The 22,416-nt window shown below is 29.7% G+C and overlaps 1 protein-coding gene across 1 annotated transcript; it reads right to left on the bottom strand.

Annotated features, from left to right (window-relative positions):
* Positions 1-7,950: 7,950 nt before the first annotated feature.
* On the bottom strand, positions 7,951-15,344 carry LOC143081056 (uncharacterized). Its single transcript, XM_076257293.1, has 8 exons — positions 15,291-15,344; positions 13,787-13,857; positions 12,648-12,734; positions 12,038-12,127; positions 10,830-11,863; positions 10,031-10,241; positions 9,175-9,323; positions 7,951-8,314 (listed from the first exon to the last, which is right to left on the bottom strand). Exons 2-8 carry the CDS (start codon positions 13,817-13,819, stop codon positions 7,951-7,953), a joined length of 1,968 nt encoding a protein of 655 aa, XP_076113408.1. The 5' UTR covers positions 13,820-13,857; positions 15,291-15,344.
* Between the last annotated feature and the right edge of the window lie 7,072 nt (positions 15,345-22,416).

Here is a 22,416-nt window from a genome sequence, read left to right as displayed (position 1 = left end):
TCGCTTATTCTTTAATGCCCATCCTTTCTTTAATGTAGATTCTGCTTGTAATGCATGTGTTGTACCAGAATGAAGTACTTTTTCAGCAGAACTTTTGCTTTCCATTAAAGAAGCATGCGTGATTTGTGTACGCTCCTTTATATTCAAATTAATCTTAGGGTAGGTATGTTTACCTCTGTCGAGGTGGTTACATAATTGTCCATATTTTAAAAATGTTGAAATGCAACCGTCTTCAGGACATGTAAATACATTGCTACAAATGTTGTCTTCTTCTTCGAGCTCTTCATTTCTAGTTACGGGTACTGGAATGCTTGTATTCAATGATGATTGAGCAATGGTTCTCCATATTACAGTACTTTCACATTTTTTAACAAGAGATGGAATTTCATTTAAGGATTTGGAAGAGAAAACTTTGCCAATGCCAATTTCGAATTGCTTCCAAGCTGTAATTTCATTGTTTGAGAAGAAAAAAATGTACATAAAACTTATATATATACTTACAGTAGCAGTAGGCTAAGCGGCCCAGTGGACACTACGGAGTTTTTCTGAGCTCTTGCAAAATTTAGATTTTTGAATCATTAGTAACGATAATTTGTCAAATTTCTGAAAGAACAGTATTTAAAACTATTAGTAACCATTATATGGTACAATAACTTTGCTCTTTTGAGTCTTGGAATGACAAAATCATTGAATTTCGACAGTGCCAACTCAACTGTAAACAAAGAAAAAATGGCGGAAACATATTCAAAGGTAGTCCAAAATGGTAATAACAACGACATGAGTGTGAAACCAATTTTCTTATTGGAATCAGATATGTTTGGTCCAAAACCCTCTGACAAAGATTTCCTTTTGCATCACGAACTTTACAAAATAATTGGTCAACTCATACCCTCTTCCCATCTGAGAGCGCTTCAAAGAGTTCGAGGTATGTGGCGAGTCTACACACAGAGTGAAGACGATCGCAGCAAGCTTCTAATATCAGGAATTGTGGTAAGAGACCGTTTGGTGAATTTTTATTCACAAAACCCTAGATTCCAAGGTAGTGTAAACCCAGATCACGTTAAAATTCGAGTAAAAGACATTCCATGCTCGGCTGACGATGGTCAGATTACCTATTTCTTAGAGAATGCAGGGTGTAAAATACACAGATACTTTAGGGAGCGCATACGAGTTGATGGCTTAATAACAAACTGCCTATCAGGAGACCGAATATTTTACTGTGAACCGATGGAACATCCTTTTCCAAGACAAGTAACAATAGGAAACTACAGAGCAACAATCTTACATAAAGGTCAGCCAACTAAAAACAGAGACGACATAGTTTGTAAAAAATGCCTCGAAAAGGGCCACTTCATCAGCAATTGTCCAAATGATTGGACATGTAATATATGTAAAAAATCTGGACACAAACAGTCAGAATGTGAAGAGCCCTTTTCAGACAACAACAATGAACATAATGAAAACGAATCAACAAACACTGATGATGACAACACAGATTCAGCAACTGATGACAAAAACAATGATGAGGCTGCACATGCTCAACAACATGAACCTGAAGTTGAACAAATGCAGGACATGCCTAACGAACAATCACAGGAAACGCTTACTCGTGATCTGAAGAAAACTCAAAACAAAAATTCACAAAAGGTACCTACTCATCAATCTCAACCTTCATTTCAATCAATCACCAATGAAGAGAATGACGAATATACAGGAGATGCAGCAACACCAAGTTCTAAAAAAGCTAAAAAAAAATCTGGTAAAAAGAAGACAACTTGTCAAAACGATTCGAAAGACGAAAAACAAAGTTCAATGCAACAATTTCTAGTTGAGAAACAAACCAGTGCAACCACTCCTGGAAATAAAGTCTCAAAAAGGTCTGCAACAACTCCTACAACGGACCTTTTCGATAGAGAGAATCAAACAACCAAACCAAAAACACAAAGTTAAAAAGGAGAAATAAACATGTATAAACAATTATGTAGCTAACTCCTTTTTTTTCTGTTGGTTTATCATCTCTATATACTTTTTTGCTTACAATGATTTGTTTGTATATATTTTTATTATTATTCATACATATATGTATGACAAGCATATTCCTAAAGGTAAACAACCACCTTGAAGACAATGCTTTTTATGTAAATTTAAAAAACCCAGTAAAAATACCAAAATATGTAGCGATGATTGTGATGGAATATTAGATTTCATACTTTCAAGAAGTAATAGAAAGAAGAGTAAAATAGAAAAGAACTGTAATGTTGTATGTTATAACATAATGTCAAAGAGTAATAGAAAAAAAAAATGTATTGGTTTGTGTTATCAACTGGATCATGCAAAGAATACAAACATAATTAAAGAATGTTTTTTAATAAACAGACCTATACACAATAAATATCTAATAATATTCCATAAATTTGCAATATCGATTCCTTTATGTATGTATTATCATACTAGAAAGAACAGTTTTCAAACAAAATATAACTTCCAACAGTTTTACTGGAGTAAGAATCTCAAAATTCCAATCTTATGCAGCTGGGAAAATAAATCCATGAATCAACCAGTAATCCAGAAACATTTTACTGCAGATCATAATTACATCTGGAAAAAAACACACTGTACATGTAAATTCGTTCGTATTAACTTTTGGCTTCAATATATTGCATCACTATACAAATACACGCACAGATATAGATACTGGGAAGGAATTCCTAGTCAAAATCCAGCAATAGTATTGCTCACACACGTATGTATTCTTGTAAAAGTCTTCAGCATCACTAAATCCAAGAGTTTTAGTCTTCTTGTGAAACAAGAAAATTTATCCTGTTACCAAATGGTGTCGAATATATCCGAAGTACCTACAAAAATAAAAACAAAATTGATACAATCAACTTCAACTAAAACAAAACATAGCAATATAAGTGCATTATTAGAACCAATAGAATTCAACGGAACAAAAACAATTAATAGAAATTACATGAGCAAACTATGTGGGAAAATCCCTACACAAATTATTTAAAACATGTACACCTTTCCTGAACTGGTGTCCAATTTTTAGGATAGATAAAATATATATAAAAGATCATGTATTTATTATATGTATAGTTATTATTATCATGTTAAATATACTGTTGTTCTTAATGTATATATATATTTTCTTATACTATGCATGTTATTGTTGTTGTATACATGTATGTTTGTCAAATGTATTTAGTTTTAAAATACTCGCTTTAAGCTACAAAAAATATAAGAATAATGAATAAAACTTTACATATCTGTTCCTTAAATTGTCAAGGACTAGGCCAAAAAGAAAAAAGAAATAGGCTTTATACTTGGTTAAAATATCAAAAAACAGATATACTTTTTATCCAAGAAACTCATTTTGTTAAAGAAATAGAAAATAAAGTAAGTAATGAATATGACGCAGATATTTTTCACAGTTTTGGCACAACACAATCAAAAGGAGTAGCTATATTTATTAAAAAAACAATAAACCCAAAGATAATTGATACTTTTACTGATCAAGAAGGTCGCACAATTCTTGTAAATGTTGAAATAAACAACAACATATTTTCTTTAATAAATTTATATGCACCTAATGAGAAAAAAAAGCGAAACATCTTCTTTAAAAATGTAAATAAAATAATTGAAGAACATAGTCTCGGAATTTTAGTAGTAGGGGGAGATATGAATGAAACATTGAGTAGTACAGATAGAAAGAATAATAATAAAAAAGAGAACAAAAAATTACAAATAGTTTGAAAACTTTAATAAAAACAAACAAACTAGAAGATATTTGGAGACAATTACATCCGAAACTATATCAATATACATGGAAATGTAAAAATAAAGACGATGAGGCAAGTAGAATAGATTATTTTCTAACGGGTAAGGAATTGAGAACTATGATAAAGTCTACAGATATAAGACCAGCCCTAATTTCTAGTACTGACCATCAGGCAATTTCATTGAAAATTAACATGTCCAATGATAATAAGGGTAAAGGGTTCTTTAAAATAAACAACAGCATACTAACTGACAAATCTTATAAAGATAAAATAGAAAAACTTATAGACTATTTTATACTTAAAAGCAATTACACTGAAAATTTATCACAACTATGGGACCTGTTTAAAATTGAAGTAAGAGAATCAACGATACAGTTTTGCAAAAATAAATCTAGGCAAAGGAAAAATGAAATTCAAAATTTGGAAAAAAAACTTCAAACATTACAGAAAAGAAAGGATAATAATAAACCAAGTGAAGTAGAAAAGAACGAAATCAATTTATTAGAAAGTGAGATAGAATCTCTTTATAGTTATAAAGCAAAAGGTGCACAAATACGTTCAAGAATAAAATGGACAGAAGAAGGGGAAAAGAATTCTAAATTTTTTCTAGGATTAGAGAAAAGTAGACAAACAAGAAAAAATATAATAAATTTAAAAAACGATAAAGGGGAGATAATTACAAAACAATCAGAAATACTAAATTTAGAAAAGAAATATTATGAAAAGCTTTACACAAGCACTAAACCAGATAAAAATTTTATAAACACATATATTAAGGATACAAATATTAAACAATCATTAAGTAAAGAAGAAAGCAATTCTCTAAATGGACTTCTATCAACAGAAGAATGTACAAAATCAATTTTTCAAATGAAATTAAATAAATCCCCAGGCCTAGATGGACTCTCAGTAGAGTTTTATAGAGAATTTTGGGACAAATTAAAGAATTATGCAATTCAAAGCTTTAATTATTGCTATAAAAAAGGAATGTTATCTGAATCACAAAAAATAGGCCTAATTTCTCTAATATTTAAAAAAGGAGACCCCACTGAATTAGGTAATTACAGACCAATTACACTATTAAATGTTGATGTTAAAATTATTGCATATACATTAGCCCAAAGATTAAAACCTGTGATGTCAAAAATTATCCACAGTGACCAAAATGGATACATTAAAAACCGTTATATAGGTTTTAATATACGTCAGATACAAGACATTATAGATCATGCAGAAAAGTTAAAAATAGATGGAGCTATACTTTTTCTAGATTTTTCCAAAGCCTTTGATTCCCTAGAGTGGGAATTCATGTATCAATCACTAACAAAATCTGGTATAGAAAATTCTATGTTAAGATGGGTCAAAACCTTGTATGCAGATATCAAGGCATGTATTTCTAATAATGGATGGATTTCAAGCCCACTGAATATTTTTAGAGGAATTCGACAAGATGTCCTTTAAGCGCCATTTTATTCGTCTTTGCAGTCGAAATATTAGCCTGTAGAATAAGAAACGACAATAATCTTAAGGGAATAAATATAAAGTTAGATGGAAAAACGCACAGCCTTATAATAAGCCAGTTAGCTGATGATACTACATTGTTTCTCTGCTCTAAAGATGAAATCTCTCAGTCATTTAATATAATTGAAGTATTTGGTTCTCTATCAGGACTTATTTTAAATCGAAGTAAAACTGAAGGATTAGGTTTCGGAAAATTAAAACATATTCAAGACAATTTTGAGAATATTAACTGGAGCAAAGAGACTGTTAAAAGCCTTGGCATTCACTTTGGATATAATAAATCTCAATGTATGAATTTAAACATAGAAAAACAACTTCAAAAATCTGAAAAAATTCTTAACTCATTGAAAAAAAGAAAGCTAACAATGATCGGAAAAGTAACTGTCGTGAAATCTCTAGTTATACCAAATATAACATATTTAGCTTCTGTAACTGATATCGACAAAGATTCACTATTTAAGTTTAAAAAAATGATTTATGAATTCATTTGGGACCATAAAAAAGAAAAAATTAAAAGAAAAACAATTAACATGAAAAAAACTGAGGGAGGACTTGGAATGATAGATATTGACAAGTTTATTGATGCAATAAAAATTAAATGGGTAAAAAGATTAATAGAAGGTGAACAGTCAAATTGGAAAATTATTCCCACATTATACTTTAATCAATATGGATCAAATTTTTTAATATTTCACATGAATCTGGATAATTTAAAATCAATAAATATCAAAAACAACAAAATCCCTAATTTTTACTTTGAAATACTTAAAACCTGGGTAAAATATGGCGGTGGTCAAACTAATAAACCAGAAAACTTTAGAACCATTAGACAACAAATTATATGGGGTAACAAATACATAAAGTTAAATGGGCACAGTTTAGTTTTTAATCATTGGATAAAAGACAACATAATCTATGTAAATGACATAATTGATGACAGAGGAAGAATATCAAAAGAAAAAATACTCAATAAGTTAAAATGTAAAAGAAATTGGATTGCAGAAATAATACAAATAAGAAAGAGCATACCAAATCATTGGAAAGATATATTACAAAAACAAAACTCATTAAAAACTATTGTTAATTGAAAAAAACAACTATGTTTAAAACAAGGCGCAATTATATATGATTTACAAAAAATTAATAATAAAGATATTTATGTCATCTTATCTAATGTAAATAAAGATATTCCTATAGGGTTTACAAAATGGCGGAAAGAACTAAATATAGATAAAATTCAATCAAAAATTAAATACACATTAAATTTTATTTTTAATTATTTAGAAGACAATAAATTAAAAATGGTTCGATGGTAATTATTACATTATATACTACCTGTAGGTACACATCTTTTCACATGGAAAATTAAAAACACCAATCTGTGTTCAGTGTGTGGGATACCAGATACTTATCAACACAATTTCATGGAATGTACTTATTTTAAAGTTTTTTGGAATAAAATTTGTATTTTATTAAATAAGCTTCATATTGGTGAGCATATAGTTACTTTAAAACACTTAGTAGTAGGATATAAAATAGAAGAGGACTCATTAAATGATATTAATTATCTCTTGACAGTCATCCTATTCACTCTACACAAATGCAATTGTATTTCAAATAATAAAATAAATCAAGTTAATGTTTATGAAATATTTAAACAAGAATTTAAATACAGATATCATCTGATGGAGTATAGAAATAAAACAATAAGTAAGATGCTTAAAAATATTCAAAATTATATGTAATTGAAATGTATACAATTGTGTGGTGTGATAATAGCTATGCTAGATTTTATATTGTACATATATGTTGTAGTTGTTGGTTTTTCATTTTTTGTATGTAAAAACAAACCAAACAAGACACTTTATTTAATGTAATATATAAAACTAAAATGATTATAATTCAACACTGATTTGTTAAATTTACACCGAATATCATCAAGTAATATATTGTGTGTATGTTCACTTTGTTGGTATCAAATCACATGTTAAAATCCTTATTCTTTCTATTATATTTCCAGAAACATCTAATTTTTTTCACTTTAGATACATTTATTTTGTTTCTATGACAAAATCGTTAACGAATAGTAAATAACACTTACCAAACAAGTTTTATCTAATCCAAAAATTTATTTTCACAACAAACATGTGCTTCCTTTTGCACTAGCTTTCGGACAATGATTTGTAACTAATCCAGCACAAAAGGTCAAGTACAATTAACTGGGTCAAAGATGTAAACACGGGACGATGAACACAAATTCGGAAGGCAAAATGATGTTCCGTAAACACGTGATTTATACTATGAAATTTTATTGTTAATATGTATACACTGTATTTAAAAGAATGTGTATGTGATATATATAATTAACACTTTAATACTTTAGTATACTTTACTGAACTTTTCAGTAACTAATTACAGGGATACTCGGGCTAACGCTGTAATCCGAGTAAATTGTTAAAGCAGCAGATATATAATAAAAGATATTTACTTTGAAAAAAAAAAAAAAAAAAAATAAAACTTATATTTTCAATCTTGGATGTTTTTGAACTTTTGATGGGACTAGGTGGCAATGCAACAACTACTTTTTTCATTGTTTTTTTCTACAGCTGACTTGAATTCTATAGCTGTTATTACATTATTGCCTTCATTTACATATCTTCTTATGCATGCTTTGACATGGGCAGCCTTGTGGATCAGAAAAGTCCATCCTATTTACTGTTATATTGTATGGAATGTCATTCAGAGCAGTGACTGACAATATGCCATATGATGAATGGTAACATCCAGCATTGTCTGATCTTAAATACAGAGTGTCAACATTGTTGTTAGTGGAATTGACATGGTGTAGTAGGTCTTTCAATATAGCTTTGGAAGTGACAGCATCTTGCGTAGCAGTATCAAAGATGTGAAGAACTGTCAAACTATTTTTTCCTTCTTTTTCTTGGAATGTTATAACACTGACATGCCATGAAAGACCACGTTTGGCAAACCAATTCGACTGAGATTCTCTGAAAAATAAATTTACTTTGAAAAACAAAAAAATAGCACAAACACAGGTGTTCAAGTAAAATATGTATGTTAATGTGCCTTTAACAATTTTTAAAAAGGATTGTGCTTCCATATTTATAGGTGGGGTTGAGCACACACAAAACTGTAAACCGCATGTCCTGTCATATGTTTTTGTGCCTGTCCAAGAATGAGAACCTGTAATCCAGTGAACTAACATTGGGTTGCTGTCTGCTATTTTTTCTCTTTTATTATTTGTACATGTTAATTTTCTCTGTTGCATTGTTTTGCATATTGTCATACCAGCCCTTTTCTAGCTTACAATACATTATAGATTATGTCCATTGTTGAAGGCTGTAACTGTTGAAGGCTGTAACCTGTATTTGTTTGCATCTTTGTCCTTTTGATCTAATTTGGATAGTATTTAATCACATCTCCTTATTTTTAAACAGAATGTGTGAAAAGTATTGATGTTCAAATGCAGAAACTAAAAATATAGACATACACAAAGGCTAGTCATTTCTATCTAGACAGAACACTATAAAATCTTTATGACCAACTCACATTTTTTGATCAGATTGTAGATTGTATAATGAAACTTTATATGCATCTATAACTTGTTGGACTGATTATCTAAATATTGATGTAATTTTATATATATATGGCAATTATAGTTGTAGAAGAAATGTGAAAATATAGTCTATTTCATGTGGCTAAAAAAGTATTTGCAAACAGGAAGTAGTTATATGACAATTCCACATTTACAACTCTTCATTGTCAAGTTGCAGACCAAATATGAAGTCATTTAAAATACATTTAATTTAATAAAACACACATATATATATATAAAACATGTATATACCTATACTGTAATGGAAGAAATTTCATTGCCCAGTCTCTTTCAATTAAAGCTTCATTTGGTTGCAATGTGTCTAAAACTTTCCCTCTTGCCCTGTCTTGGTTGACAGATCTCACAATGTGTTTCTTCCACTCTATAATAGTTTTAATACCCTGTAATTAAATAAATAAAAATGTGTCAAAGTCTCAAAATAGCCAGGTTGCAAAATATGTGACTTATCAATGTAGAATGTTTACTATGTATTTTAAACTGCAATTACATCAAATATAAAAAAGAAGATGTGGTATGATTGCCAATGAGACAACAACTAACCACAAAAGATAAAAATGACACAAACATTAACAACTATAGGTCACCGTATGGCCTTCAACAATGAGCAAAGCCCATACCGCATAGTCAGCTATAAGTTTTACATTTTACTGAAAAGTTACCTCTCAAATCTGGACAAATAAGAAAAAAATCCTCAAACAATTCCTTAATATCAGGCAAACAATTTCATCATAAGTGCAATCTTCCTTTTAAGTTTAAGGGATCTAGGTAGAAAACTCTAGTAGTTGGCTATACAAAATTTGTACTCTCTTTCACAAATTTTACTGAAAAAAGTTCCAAACTCTTAAAGAATGAAAAATCATTTAATGCTGCTATTCGATATTGTATGGGATTGGGATTATGATTAAAATTGTGTACATGATAGAGGCATGTGCAAAAGACTTTAGTAGTTAGGGCTAAATAATTTTGAACATTTATCATGTTTTTTTGCTACATTTTTAAGTGTCTCCTAGTGCATGTAGTGTGTAGACACTGTCCAATAAAAAAAAAAAAACACCAAATAGTGCCCTATATAATGTTGAATAAATACCTGTACAATAATGTATTTTGTGTCATCTTGTTGTTCTTGGTTTGTATATGTTATGCTATCTGCAGCATCCTCTATCAATTTCAAAGTAGTGGTCAGAGCATCACAGTCATTACAAGAAAGATGATGGGTATGAGTACATTTACTACAGAAACTGTTTTCTTCAGATGACAGGCCAAATCTGCCACAATGATCAGGAACTTCTAAGTCCAAACTAACATGTTACTGAAAAACAAAAAATATACTGTAAGCTATACCTATAAAGATAGTAAAGCAGTACGAGACTGAAAGTTTAAAAAAAAGCCTCACTGTTGAAGGACGTACAGTGACATAAACATGATACAGTTGTAAATTTTGTTGGCAGTCTGTCTCTTGAGGAGAGTTGTCTCATTGGTAATCCTACCACATCTTCATTTTTTATATTTTGTATACACAAATACAGCAATTTCTTATATTTTGGTATGAACAAAGAACAATGAAGAAATATGATAAAAATATCAACCAGATTCTCAAAATATTTACTAAATAATTACTGACAAATCATAATAACATATTATTTGTTTTTATATGATATGACATTGATTGAAACATACCTTTATTTATAGTAAAAGTTTGACTGCGTTTAAAAATAAGTTACAATTATGACAAAATATACAACATTTGAATGAGATCCATCAAGAAATGAAGGTTATTAATACAAAAACCTATCTGGTCAAAACAAAATGGTTGAAGACAAGTGGTCTGACAGACAGGTCAAAATTATGTTGATGATAATCGGTATGTGTAATTCACCAACCTTTACCCTTTTCTGAAACAATAGTGTAACATTACAAATAGAAAGGGTTCATAATATGGAAATACCTTGTAGTGCAGTTTTAAATACTGCTTCCCTTCCATGAGCTGATGGCTGATCTTTTCTGCCCATTCTTGTCCTTTACCTCCTTTTCCTAATGTCATAACCACACTTTTCAGGTTATCGAAAGCCTGGCTACAATCAGCAGCAAAATTGTCTAAACCTTTCATGGACTTTCTCACATTAGGCTCAATGGCTTCAAGCAGTCTCATGTAAGTCCTTTCAGATAGAATATCAGCGTTCTGGGTTTCTTCACAATACTTTAAATACAGTGTTACTGTTCTCGTACGTACACTATTTAGAATAATCTTAGGAACTTTGAGTGTAATACCAGATGAGATTTTATAAGTGCATTCTCCAAATGGTGAATCAGTCATTACAGCTGGTGAAAGTATGAACTCTAAAAAGTTTTCTATCTGTTGAATAGTAGCCTTTTCTCTAAATTGTTTTTTCTGTAAAACTGGCTTGCCAACACCAACAACCTCAGCATGTTTACGAGCAGCAGAAAATTTGTATCTTGATAAATCTGGAATATAGTCTTTGAGTTGATTGTAACTGTAATCTTGTACTAGAAGAGAGAGAATTTGTCTCTGTGTTTCCCAACTTGACATACTGCTATATGCTTTTGAAAATGACTCAAGAGTCTGATCTTTGCATGCATTAGATTCATATAGAACCTCCTCAAATAGTGATTCCTGTTGTGGAACCAATATACCAAGTACACTGTGCATTATTCTTTTTGCTTTCCTGACATAATCATTTTTTGTTCTCTCAGATGCAAGATCAAAGTCAACAGTTAACATTTTCTTCACAGGACTTATATCTACTGTTTCCAGAAAAGAGTTCAGTGACATTTTCCTTTTTCTAGATGGACTTTCCTGTGAATCTTGCCACTCTGAATATTGAGATGACTGTGAATACACAGATTCTGATATGCAGTCATCCATGCTGTCCATGCTAAGGCAGTCTGTTTGCAAATTTTCCTGAAACATAGATGTAAATTATTTAATTTCCAATTTCAGACGTATCAAATTCAAAAACAATCATTTAGGAGACAACCAGGTGTATACAGTTGCAAGCAGTCTACCATCAAAATGGTTTATTATATATATAATTATATAGACTACCAAAATGTGATTGAATATGATGACTATTACCTCATCAATCTGTAAAAATGCAGCTTTCTTTGCACCCTGGACTGTCTGTTTGCATTGTGTGACTTTACCATAACCATCAATTTGTGAAATCTGTAAAAGAAAAATACCTTTACATCTATTTTATCATTTTTATTAGTCCCCTACTGATGAAGAGTAGGCGACTTTAGGTTTGTCTGTCTATTTATTTGTCTGACAAGTTTTTAACACTTTTTTTCTTCATGCTTGAAGATAATGATTTGATATTTGGTATATATTTGTTTATCATGAGATCAAGTTTGAAATTTTGTTCCAGTCTGATGATTTCGTACAGAGTTAAGTTCCTTTAACTTAGAAAATTTACTAAAATAATGAGTGATCTGCTCTTTTTTTTTACCCGGTATGGGACTTTCTATTGCCATGCTATAGTCACAGCAATAGTCACATAATGCATGTTACCATATATATGGTCTATATATATATGGTTATCCTCAGTTTTACAGAACATAATGTGTGTACCAAACATAAACTGTGGAATATAGACATAGAGTAACCTCTTTGGTTTTATGATTACAGGACTACAGAATGTATATATTATACTATTGTTCTTAAAACAGTTGTTTAAAAGACTTGCCTCTTCTTTTGTTTCTTCCATTATAAATTCAGCATTTGTAGACTCAGAAACTTCAACATTGCAATTACTATTCATGCTACTTGAAGGCTGAAAAAAGATAACAGAGTGAAAAAGATGAAACACACATTTATCTCATCTTTACAACTATAAACTGACCATTCTTACTTATAGCTGACTAAACGTGTAGGTTTTCTCCTTTTTATTACAAACTTGGTAAATGGTCTAATTTGGTAGGTCATATTCATGAAAAGGGAAGGGTATGGAAGTTACAATATAAGTTGCATATCTAATATCATCTGTGAAACGGTTATTGAACTTTGGTGGATAGTTGTCTCATTGGCAAACATACCATGATACTGCATATTTTTATTTTCATATGTCTATGTAGGTCACATAGAAGGATAATAGAGAAACCAAAGAAGGTCATTGACTGAAATGTCTTACAAAATGGTTTAATTATTAGCATAATTGTAAATACTAGTACATGTATATAATAAGGGGTGGGTAGATGAATCATTGTCCATTAATGTTCAAAGTCCATGGGAAAATATTACATGCATATCTAGACGAGAAGATGTTAGTGGATATTATTATGAATCCTGCTCTGAACTAAATCAACAAATGAAATTCAAATCTTAAGTAAATATGAATTTCCATACTTTAATAAATATTAGCTGTCAGCTGAATTATAAATTACAGCTATTTTCCTAATACATGTAGAGCAAAACTTTGGTTAGCTCGCTTGCTTTGTTTGTATATTGTACAATCATATTAGGATATGATATTTACTGGTTAAACTTTGCCTATAAATATATTGTTATAAGATGTCAATCTTATCTACAAAGTTGTATAAACAATTGTACAAACAAAGCAAGCAAGCCAACCAAAGTTTTACTTTGCAAGCATTAGGAAATCAGCTGTAAAGGTTTTATCTTAAGCCCTATTGCAATAATGAGTTACATGAACCTGTCAGTATAGAAAGTTTAAATATATATATAGAAAGTTTAATATGCTTCAGTCAGTATCCCATTGTGTCAAACAATTGAAACATGTTCCATTTATATCACACATATCTAGTAGGAAATTATAGGAATAGAACATACTGGTAAAAAAAATTTCATATCCTTGTTTTGACTTACATTTGGTTCAACTCTGTTTTCCTTGTCTGCCATTCTTTGAACAAGTTCTTTTCTGCATCTGGAACACACCCCTGTAAAATTGAAATTGAAAATGTAATTGTAGCAAGAAAGCATATTTCAAAACATTAATTTTCATTTAAAAAATAAGAATGATCATAGGGCTGATTCACTTCTCCTGGCTTCTTGGCCTAATTTGATAATAAATGATAGTACAAAAGGGGTGGTTCATTTTTTTTTTATATGCATGTCCCAAGTTAGGTACATCGTTAGTAGTTTTTGCATGCTTTTTCTTCTATGTTCTTAAAATTTTTTCCTTTAGAGATTTTGTTTTGTGTACAACTTTTATAGACTTGGGATGATGTCTGACATCTATACTATTAAACGAGAAGACCTCATTGTGTGTGTCGCTTCTCTTCTTTCAACAATAAATTAATAATCATGTCTCTGTGTCCTATAGGTATAGTGCATAGTCGCATTTGTCATCCATTCATATGATTATTAAGATTAAGTTATTTTGGGAGAAAAACGAGAAAAAAGTCAAAAATGATTCATTTGTTACTAAGATTAATAGAAAAAAATGGGAATTTTGAAAAAAAGGAGGAGCCGGGCTAGAAAAACAATTGTCCTGTCCCAAAGTACCTATGACTTTTGATACCTTTTCTGAAATTCTCCAATCTTTCAATCTTTTATTTACAAAAGTTCATTGATTACAAAAAACGAAGATGTGGTATGATTGCCATTGAGACAACTCTCCACAAGAGACCAAACTCACAAATTAACAACTATAGGTCACCATACGGCCTTCAACAACGAGTAAAGCCCATACCGCATAACCAGCTATAAAACTAAATAAAAATGTAAAACAATTAAAAGGAGAAAACTAGCGGCCTTATTTATGTACAAAAAATTAACGAAAAACAAATATGTAACACATAAACAAACAACAACCACTGAACTAAACTCTCGACTTCAATATTCATAACATACTACATGTATGTTCATATTGAAATTGATAGAAAACAAAACGTTGGGAATTTTAAAAATAAAGGGGGAGGAATAAAAGAAACAGTGTTCTGTCCCCCAGTACCTATGACTTTTGATACTTTTCCTGAAATTTTCCAGTCATTAAATCTTTTAAAAAATTCTTCCTACAACACTTTACATACTTTCAACCACACTCTGAATGCCCACGATTTCGCGGGTGTGTTCTAGTATTGTTGAAATGTGTAATTTGATGAAGATTGTATGTTTACCTCTAGTCTAGATGTATGTGTTTACATTTGTTATTGGGGGTCTGTCTTATTTAGCTGGGGTAGCTTATTGTATTCAGTGACACAATTTCTGATAACCAAATGTATGTCTGTATCAGGATCAAAATGACATGTACTTCAAAGAGTCACATGCAGACTACCAAGTTATTGGTACTAGCTCACATGAACATTTGATTCATATATATGAGTTGGCAATTGGAACAGCAACAAAATACATGTAAGCATGCACAAACCTGATCCAATTCCAAGTAGAACATGATGATATTTCTTCAGAAAAATAGACTGCTCCTTTGTGCACTCTAAAAAAAAATTACTTGGAATTACCAAAAAAAAGTAATTCAATTACTTGATTCAAGTAATTGAATTTGTCAAAATTATTGATCATTGATAGTAATTATTGGTGATGTTAAGTAATTTCAAGTAAATACAAGTAATTTACTTTTTCAGTAATTCTAAGTAATCCAATTCAGTAAACAAAATAATCAACATAAGTAATTCTAAGTAATATTTTAAGTAATTCCAAGTATTTATTACAAGTAAATACTAGTAATATAACAAGTAATTGTAAGTAATTCAAAGTAAAACGTTAAGTAATTCACAGTTATAATCCAAGCAATTTCAAGTAATCCTTAGTAATAATCTTAAGTAATTCTCAGTAAAATAATAAGTAATTACAAGTAATCCTAAGTAATAATTTCAAGTAATCCTAAGTAATAATTTCTAGTAATCCTAAGTAATAACTTTTAGTAATCCTAAGTAGTAATTGTAAGTAATCCTTAGTAATAATTTTAAGTAATTCTTATTAAAAATCTTAGTTATTCAAAGTAAAAATTAAAGTAAGTAATTCTTTTAATACACATTAAGTATTTCTATTAATGATAGTAAGTAATTCTTTTAATACATATTGATTATTTGTATTAATAAAAGTAAGTACTTCTTTTAATATTTATTGAGTAATTCTTTTACACATAAATTATGTATATATTTATAATATATTTATAAATTAAAATAAAAATTCTACACTGTTTCATTATAAATGCATATAATTTGAAATAGTAACATACCTTTTTAAAGAATGATCTATACTATATCCTTTGTTATAATCCATTTCTCTTGTTTGTTGTAAGTTAACATGGGCTACCTCCCCAGCAACTCTTTGTGTTACATTTCCATTTAATTGAATTAGTTTACAAAGAGTAGCCAGAAACATGAAAACCCACAAAGTGTCCTTTTTGTAAGGTTCTCCCTTCCTTTCATGTGTGTAACTCGTGTAAGTATTTCAACAAACTCTGTAAACTTTTGTTCAAATTCAAAACTGAATGAGCTCCAGCCAATTTTCAAAAATAGCTTACCAAAGTCAAATGAAACCTTAATTCTGATTGGCCGAATATTTTTTTCAGTCTCAAATCAAAGACTACTTATTAAAAACACAGGAAATATTATACAATTTTGTACATTTATAATAAATAGTTAATTTTTAATTTAAGTAAAATTAAGTCATGTTATTTTACATTATAAAAATTATATTAAAGATAGATAATAATAATTTGAAGATATTTTGATATGAAAATAGGTTAAGTAATGACTAGTAATTCTTTTACTAAGTAATTCCGATCAAATTTTTTAAGCAATGTATTTTGTAGAGATAGTGTTGTGAGCAGCACAGTACATTCTATTGAAAATGTGTTATCTACTTTGGAATAGAAAGTGTTGGGCGCCACACTGAACCTTAAAATACAGAATATACATGAAATTTATAAAAATTTTCAATCACAGGAAATTATGCAAATTCCATATAATTAAAAATATTTCCAAGTTGGAATAATTGCCTGTTTAAAGAAAATTGTTATCCAAAATTATGCAATTTTCAGACTTCAACCTACATATTGTTGAAATTGTTAAATTGTGGAGTCAAATTTCATAGGAAGCATTTGTTATTATATATAATAAGCCTTATGCAAGAAAACAACATGATATAGTGCCTTAACCTACTTAGTAATAACAAGTTTTATATCCATGTTATCAGAAGTAATTCATATATATACAGATGTATACACGTCAAATACAATTGTAATTCTTGAATTTGTACAAAACAAATAATAATCAGCAATTTGTATTAAGAAATCAATTTACAAGACCTAAACTCACAATCAAAACATTATTACAGCAAATGGCTAGATACCAAACACCAAATTGATATCAATCAAATTGAAATCTTATCTAGACGCAATATTTATTTCAGAAGTTGTAAATATATAGAGTAAAATTATATAGTAATCATTTTAAGTAATTTATCTAATACTACCTAGTAATTAGAAGAATTTTTTTTCAAGTAATCAGAAGTAATTTTAGTAAATCATTTACTGCATTTAAGTAAAAATGAATAACTAAGTAATTTTTGAAATAGTTTTACTAAATTGAAGTAATCATTTTTCACTAAAAACTATTTGGATTACTTAAATCAAGTAAAAAAATAAATTAAGTAATTTCAAGTAATTCCTTTAGAATATTTAGTAAAACTAAGTAAAAGTAAGTAATTGTAAGTAATAGTAAGTAAATATGTAAGTAATATAATTACTCAAAATGAGTAAAGAAAAATTACTAAGTAATTTTTTTTTAGTGTGTGATAGTGCCTTTCAAGTTACTCTTACTGTTTGTACATTTCCATCCGATGGAACATAGTGTACTTGGTCTCCAACCAACACCAAGAGCAAACCTTTAGAAATTGAAAAAAATAAAAGGTAATAACTTACTAGAACAATAAATTCTATGTAAAAAACACAAAAAAACAGCCATGAGTCAGAAAAAATCTTGTTATTACTTAGGTACAGGTTGTTAATTTGAGGGTGGATTGACTTTTTTTCTTCTAAGAACAACTCATTTTTTAGACTCAAATAAATACAATGATCTAGTTACCCTAATCTTTATAGCACACCTCAATTTTTTTTCTCATATACATGGGGTCATTGCACAAATCCTATCAGGAATGTGGTAATTGACATTTTCAGCAGTTACAACTTTAGAAAAATAATCATAATTTGGATAGACAAGGGTTCAAGTTCTGGAAAGTTATTATTATTCTTAAAATAAAAGTAGCCTAGGTACCTGTGTTTCGGGCATATAGTTAGCGTATCATCATCTTCCTCAAAAAGACCAGCTCTTTATCTTCAATAATGAACTTTCACTGTCAATACTCCTACGACTTATTGAATATTTGTAAAGATGCGAGTCCACTGAATCTTTACAACATGTTAGGGGAAGAATTCGACTTGGCCAGGTCTTTTTATATTCAATTAAGCCACACTGCTGTACTGTTGAATTAACAAAACTGCAAACAAATTGAGACTCGTCTGTAAATACAAATACATGTATTAATATCATAATGTGAATGTACATGTATTTAAGAGAAGTTTAGTTAACAATGGTTAATACTAATTTGTTTTACACCTTTTAGCAAATTTTATAGCAGACTTTACTATATCATGTATATTATAATACAGTATTGTCAAATGATTGTGTTTTTCTCATTGTTGAAGACAATATCAAGTGACTTTCATTTGATTAATTATACTTTATGTTATTTGTCAAATGTTTGTACAAGCTGGTTTTATTGGCAATTATAATCACATTTATAACTGCTACCTAGATGAAACAATTTAAGATTTTTTTCCCTTCATGAATAGAATAAGTAACTTATCAACTAGTTTGTACTCATATGAGCAACATGACTGCTGAAAATGTGGACCAGGATCTGCTTACCCTTCTGGAGCACCTAGTTTCACATCCAAATTTAGTGGGGTTTGTGTTGCTCAGTCTTTAGTTTTCTATGTTGCTTTTTATGTACTTATGTTTGTCTTTTTCTTTTTTAGCCATGGCTTTGTCAGTTTATTTTCAGCTTATGAGTTTGAATTTCCCTTTTGTATCTATTTCCTCTCTTTTCCTCTTGATCTATTGATGTATTTTAAACAGTAAGCTACGGACAAATTAGATATTTTGCATAAAAATAGAATGACATGAACTATATTCTACTTTCAATAACAATGAAATTAGGGCATAAACCTTTATTTGGTAATACTAACAGTAGATGCATGTTTCATTATCATGATTATAATACATTATTCTGATTGGCTAACTGCACATCACATGTTATTCCTTAAGCAATTGCATTACACAATAAAACATATCAGTCATAATAACACAAGGTCCCACAATAAAGTCCACAGGTGAATTAAATAAAAAAAATGATATGACTTGTAGTTTCTTTATCCTAGCTAAAAAAAGTAATTATAAGAATTGAATGCTTCTTTTTGTAACTTCAAAAAAAATGTGTTGACTGTGCCCAAATTTTTGGAATGAAGAGCTTACACGCTTCATACAAAATGTACTTCGGTCAACACTTTTACACCCTAATGAAGTTACAAAAAGAAGCATTCAATTCTTAAATAAATTTAAATATTCCCACTATAATGATCATGTGTACTGAACTACAAGTCAACATGCACAACTTGGGGGTTAATTTACCTTTAACTAATAATCTTCAACCTGATATGGAACAGAGCATCTAACATATGTACAGACTTACAAACAGACATACATACAGACCAGAAAATATAATCTCCATCAAAGGCACAGTGTAAAAAATTAACCATTGTTTAAACATGTATGTAAACCTCTAGTCCAAATAGATATGACGCCTGGCAAGGCTATTTTAATTTTTTCTGGGAGTAGGAAGGCGTCCCAGAAAAAAAAATAGCCTTGACAGACGTCATCATTATTTGGACTAGTCAACCTCTAAATGTTTTTTGCCTAATTGAGTTATTGGGTTGATGTCCTCCTTGACCTGGCATTTTCTATTATTTACATTATAGACCAAGAAGTTATAACAAGCATGAAGTCTTTAGTCTCAGCATGTGTCTCATATTATATTATAAACATATGTGCATGCAAAAATGGTAAACCTGGTTGTTATTTTTAAGCCCTTTTATTTCATCATGTTCATAGGTACAGGAAGATATGGTGTGAGTGCCTATGAGACAACTCTCCATCCAAATAACAATTTAAAAAAGTAATCCATTATACATGTTATAGGTCAATGTAAAGTAAACTATTATAGGTCATAGACATGATAAAAAGGGTGGGCATCTTTAAATAACATATATTAAAAGAAAAAGTCTGGGTCAGGATTCTTATGAAAAATCTCATTATGAATGATAGATTTACAAAATATATTTGTTTGGCGTTTGAGATTTATACAAAATCAAAAAAAAAATAGTTTGCTAATATCCACAATCTGACTTATTATCTAAAACTTACCATTGGCAGATCAATAGGGGGGTCAGGGGGTTGGAACCCTCTTTTTTTATGACAACCAATGGTGAATGCATTTGAATGGGAACATATAGTTGGACCCCCTTTCTACTCTGGGTTGGCCCCCCTGTTTTAAATGGCTGGATCCGCTGTTTACACTGAAGGAACAGTTATCCCCTTCATTATGACATCATGATTATATTCAAAGACAAAGTCAGTCATTAGTTTAGAACTATCTTTTGTGCTTATATATCCCATCATACTTTGAACGACAAAATTATTTTATGATGTGACTCTGTACCTATGTATCTTGTCATACTTTGAATGACAAAATTATTTTATGATGTGACTCTGTACCTATGTATCTTGTCATACTTTGAATGACAAAATTATTTTATTCATTAATATTACTTTTACTGTTAACCAACTTTTTTTGTGATATACATTTTACGTGACTCTGTACTTATGTATCACGTCATACTTTGAACCACACTATTATTTTATTTATTATTATTACTTTAACTGCTAAGTCAGTGTTTGTTATATCTATTTTGCGTGACTGTATTTGTGCATCCCGTCATACTTTGAACGACAAAATTATTTCATGTCTACCTGTGCGAATTTCAAACGCGCAATTTTACACCAGTACCCATACCCTCCTTCCTTGATGGGTGCATTTTACATAGACAAATATAATCGTATAATATAATCAAAATGAGGATGTTAATTTGATGTATGCCTTTTTGTGCTTCTTCGTTACATTTGTTGTTTTTATAGTGATTAAGATGATAACACAATGTTGACTGCTGTACCCCTATTTTTAACATTTTTACCTATTATGTCTGTTTGTTTTGTTCCCGCATCGGTGACTATATAATGGAATTTGATGCGACTGTCATACAAGTGAGAGGTTTAGCTAGCTATAAAACCAGGTTCAATCCACCATTTTCAACATTTGAAAATGCCTGTACCAAGTCAGGAATATGACAGTTCTTGTCCATTCGTTTTTGATGCGTTTTGTTATTTGATTTTGCCATGTGATTATATACTTTCCGAATTGATTTTTCTCTGAGTTCAGTATTTTTGTGATTTTACTTTTTGAGAAACTTTTTTATTACCATGTTACAGTACTCAGTAGTATATACATGTTATACAGAATTTAAATGTAAATATGAATTTTAAAACTTACAGGCATTGTTTTCTGTCATGTTTAATAATGATTCCTCCCCCTGTTCCACATTATCATTGCTTCAGAGTGTGAAAAACAAATCCGTCTGCTTGTTGACAATGACAATCTTGTCAACTTCATGTGCATTTAGTTTATCTCTAGGCGAAGAGTTCAATCAGGGGAGATAATCCTCTTCAATACATGCACTTTTACTACTATGTTCTGAATCAAATTATGTCTTTTCTAGTTGCTGGCTACCAATTTTTATTTTTGAACTTATTAGTCCAAATCATTCATTTTGGAGTACATATTGAATATTTCCACAACTGTGTTGCGTTTTTGAGTTTTATCATTTCACAGAAGTCAAGAAAAAATCTGATTTCGAATCAAAAAGGACCATTTTATCTAACAAACAACAAATTAACACATATTTTTGGACTATTAATCACTATGAACACTTGAAAATGTCACATTCAATCAGTCTGAGCAATATTTTTTTTTATTTGTAATCTATATCAAAATAAAACACAATACTGTAACATTTCACATTTTTCAACAAAATTGTTTATCCGTTACCATGGAAACAGTGGATATACAACTTCAGTAACATGTATATGAATTACCAATCATGTATGCTACCATATATCAAAACATCAAAAGGAAATATTTTTTTTCACTTTCCGGTCATAATATGGACAATACTTGATAGTTACTGACACTGTCTCTTTTAAAAAATGCAAACTAGGTAAATGTGCATTATTGACCGTTTATTACATAATGTCAAAATACCTCTGCATATCACAGCTGTGTTTCTTCATTAAAGTATTTATGTTATGTTTATATTTAATATATTATTAAGCCTGATAAATAATGAACTTATATAT

The sequence above is a fragment of the Mytilus galloprovincialis genome, chromosome 6 (assembly GCF_965363235.1).
Source record: "Mytilus galloprovincialis chromosome 6, xbMytGall1.hap1.1, whole genome shotgun sequence".
NCBI classification, from domain to species: Eukaryota; Metazoa; Mollusca; class Bivalvia; order Mytilida; family Mytilidae; genus Mytilus; species Mytilus galloprovincialis.
The sequence above is the reverse complement of the archived record's forward strand: the minus strand, read 5'-3'. Positions and strand labels throughout refer to the sequence as shown.

Coding starts and splice junctions, on each gene's coding strand:
- LOC143081056 (XM_076257293.1), bottom strand. CDS start 13,819: ATGGCAGACAAGGAAAACAGAGTTGAACCAAAT. Junction 12,128..12,647: donor TGGAAGAAACAAAAGAAGAG/GCAAGTCTTTTA, acceptor TTTCTTTTACAG/ATTTCACAAATTGATGGTTA. Junction 11,864..12,037: donor CATTTTTACAGATTGATGAG/GTAATAGTCATC, acceptor TCTATGTTTCAG/GAAAATTTGCAAACAGACTG.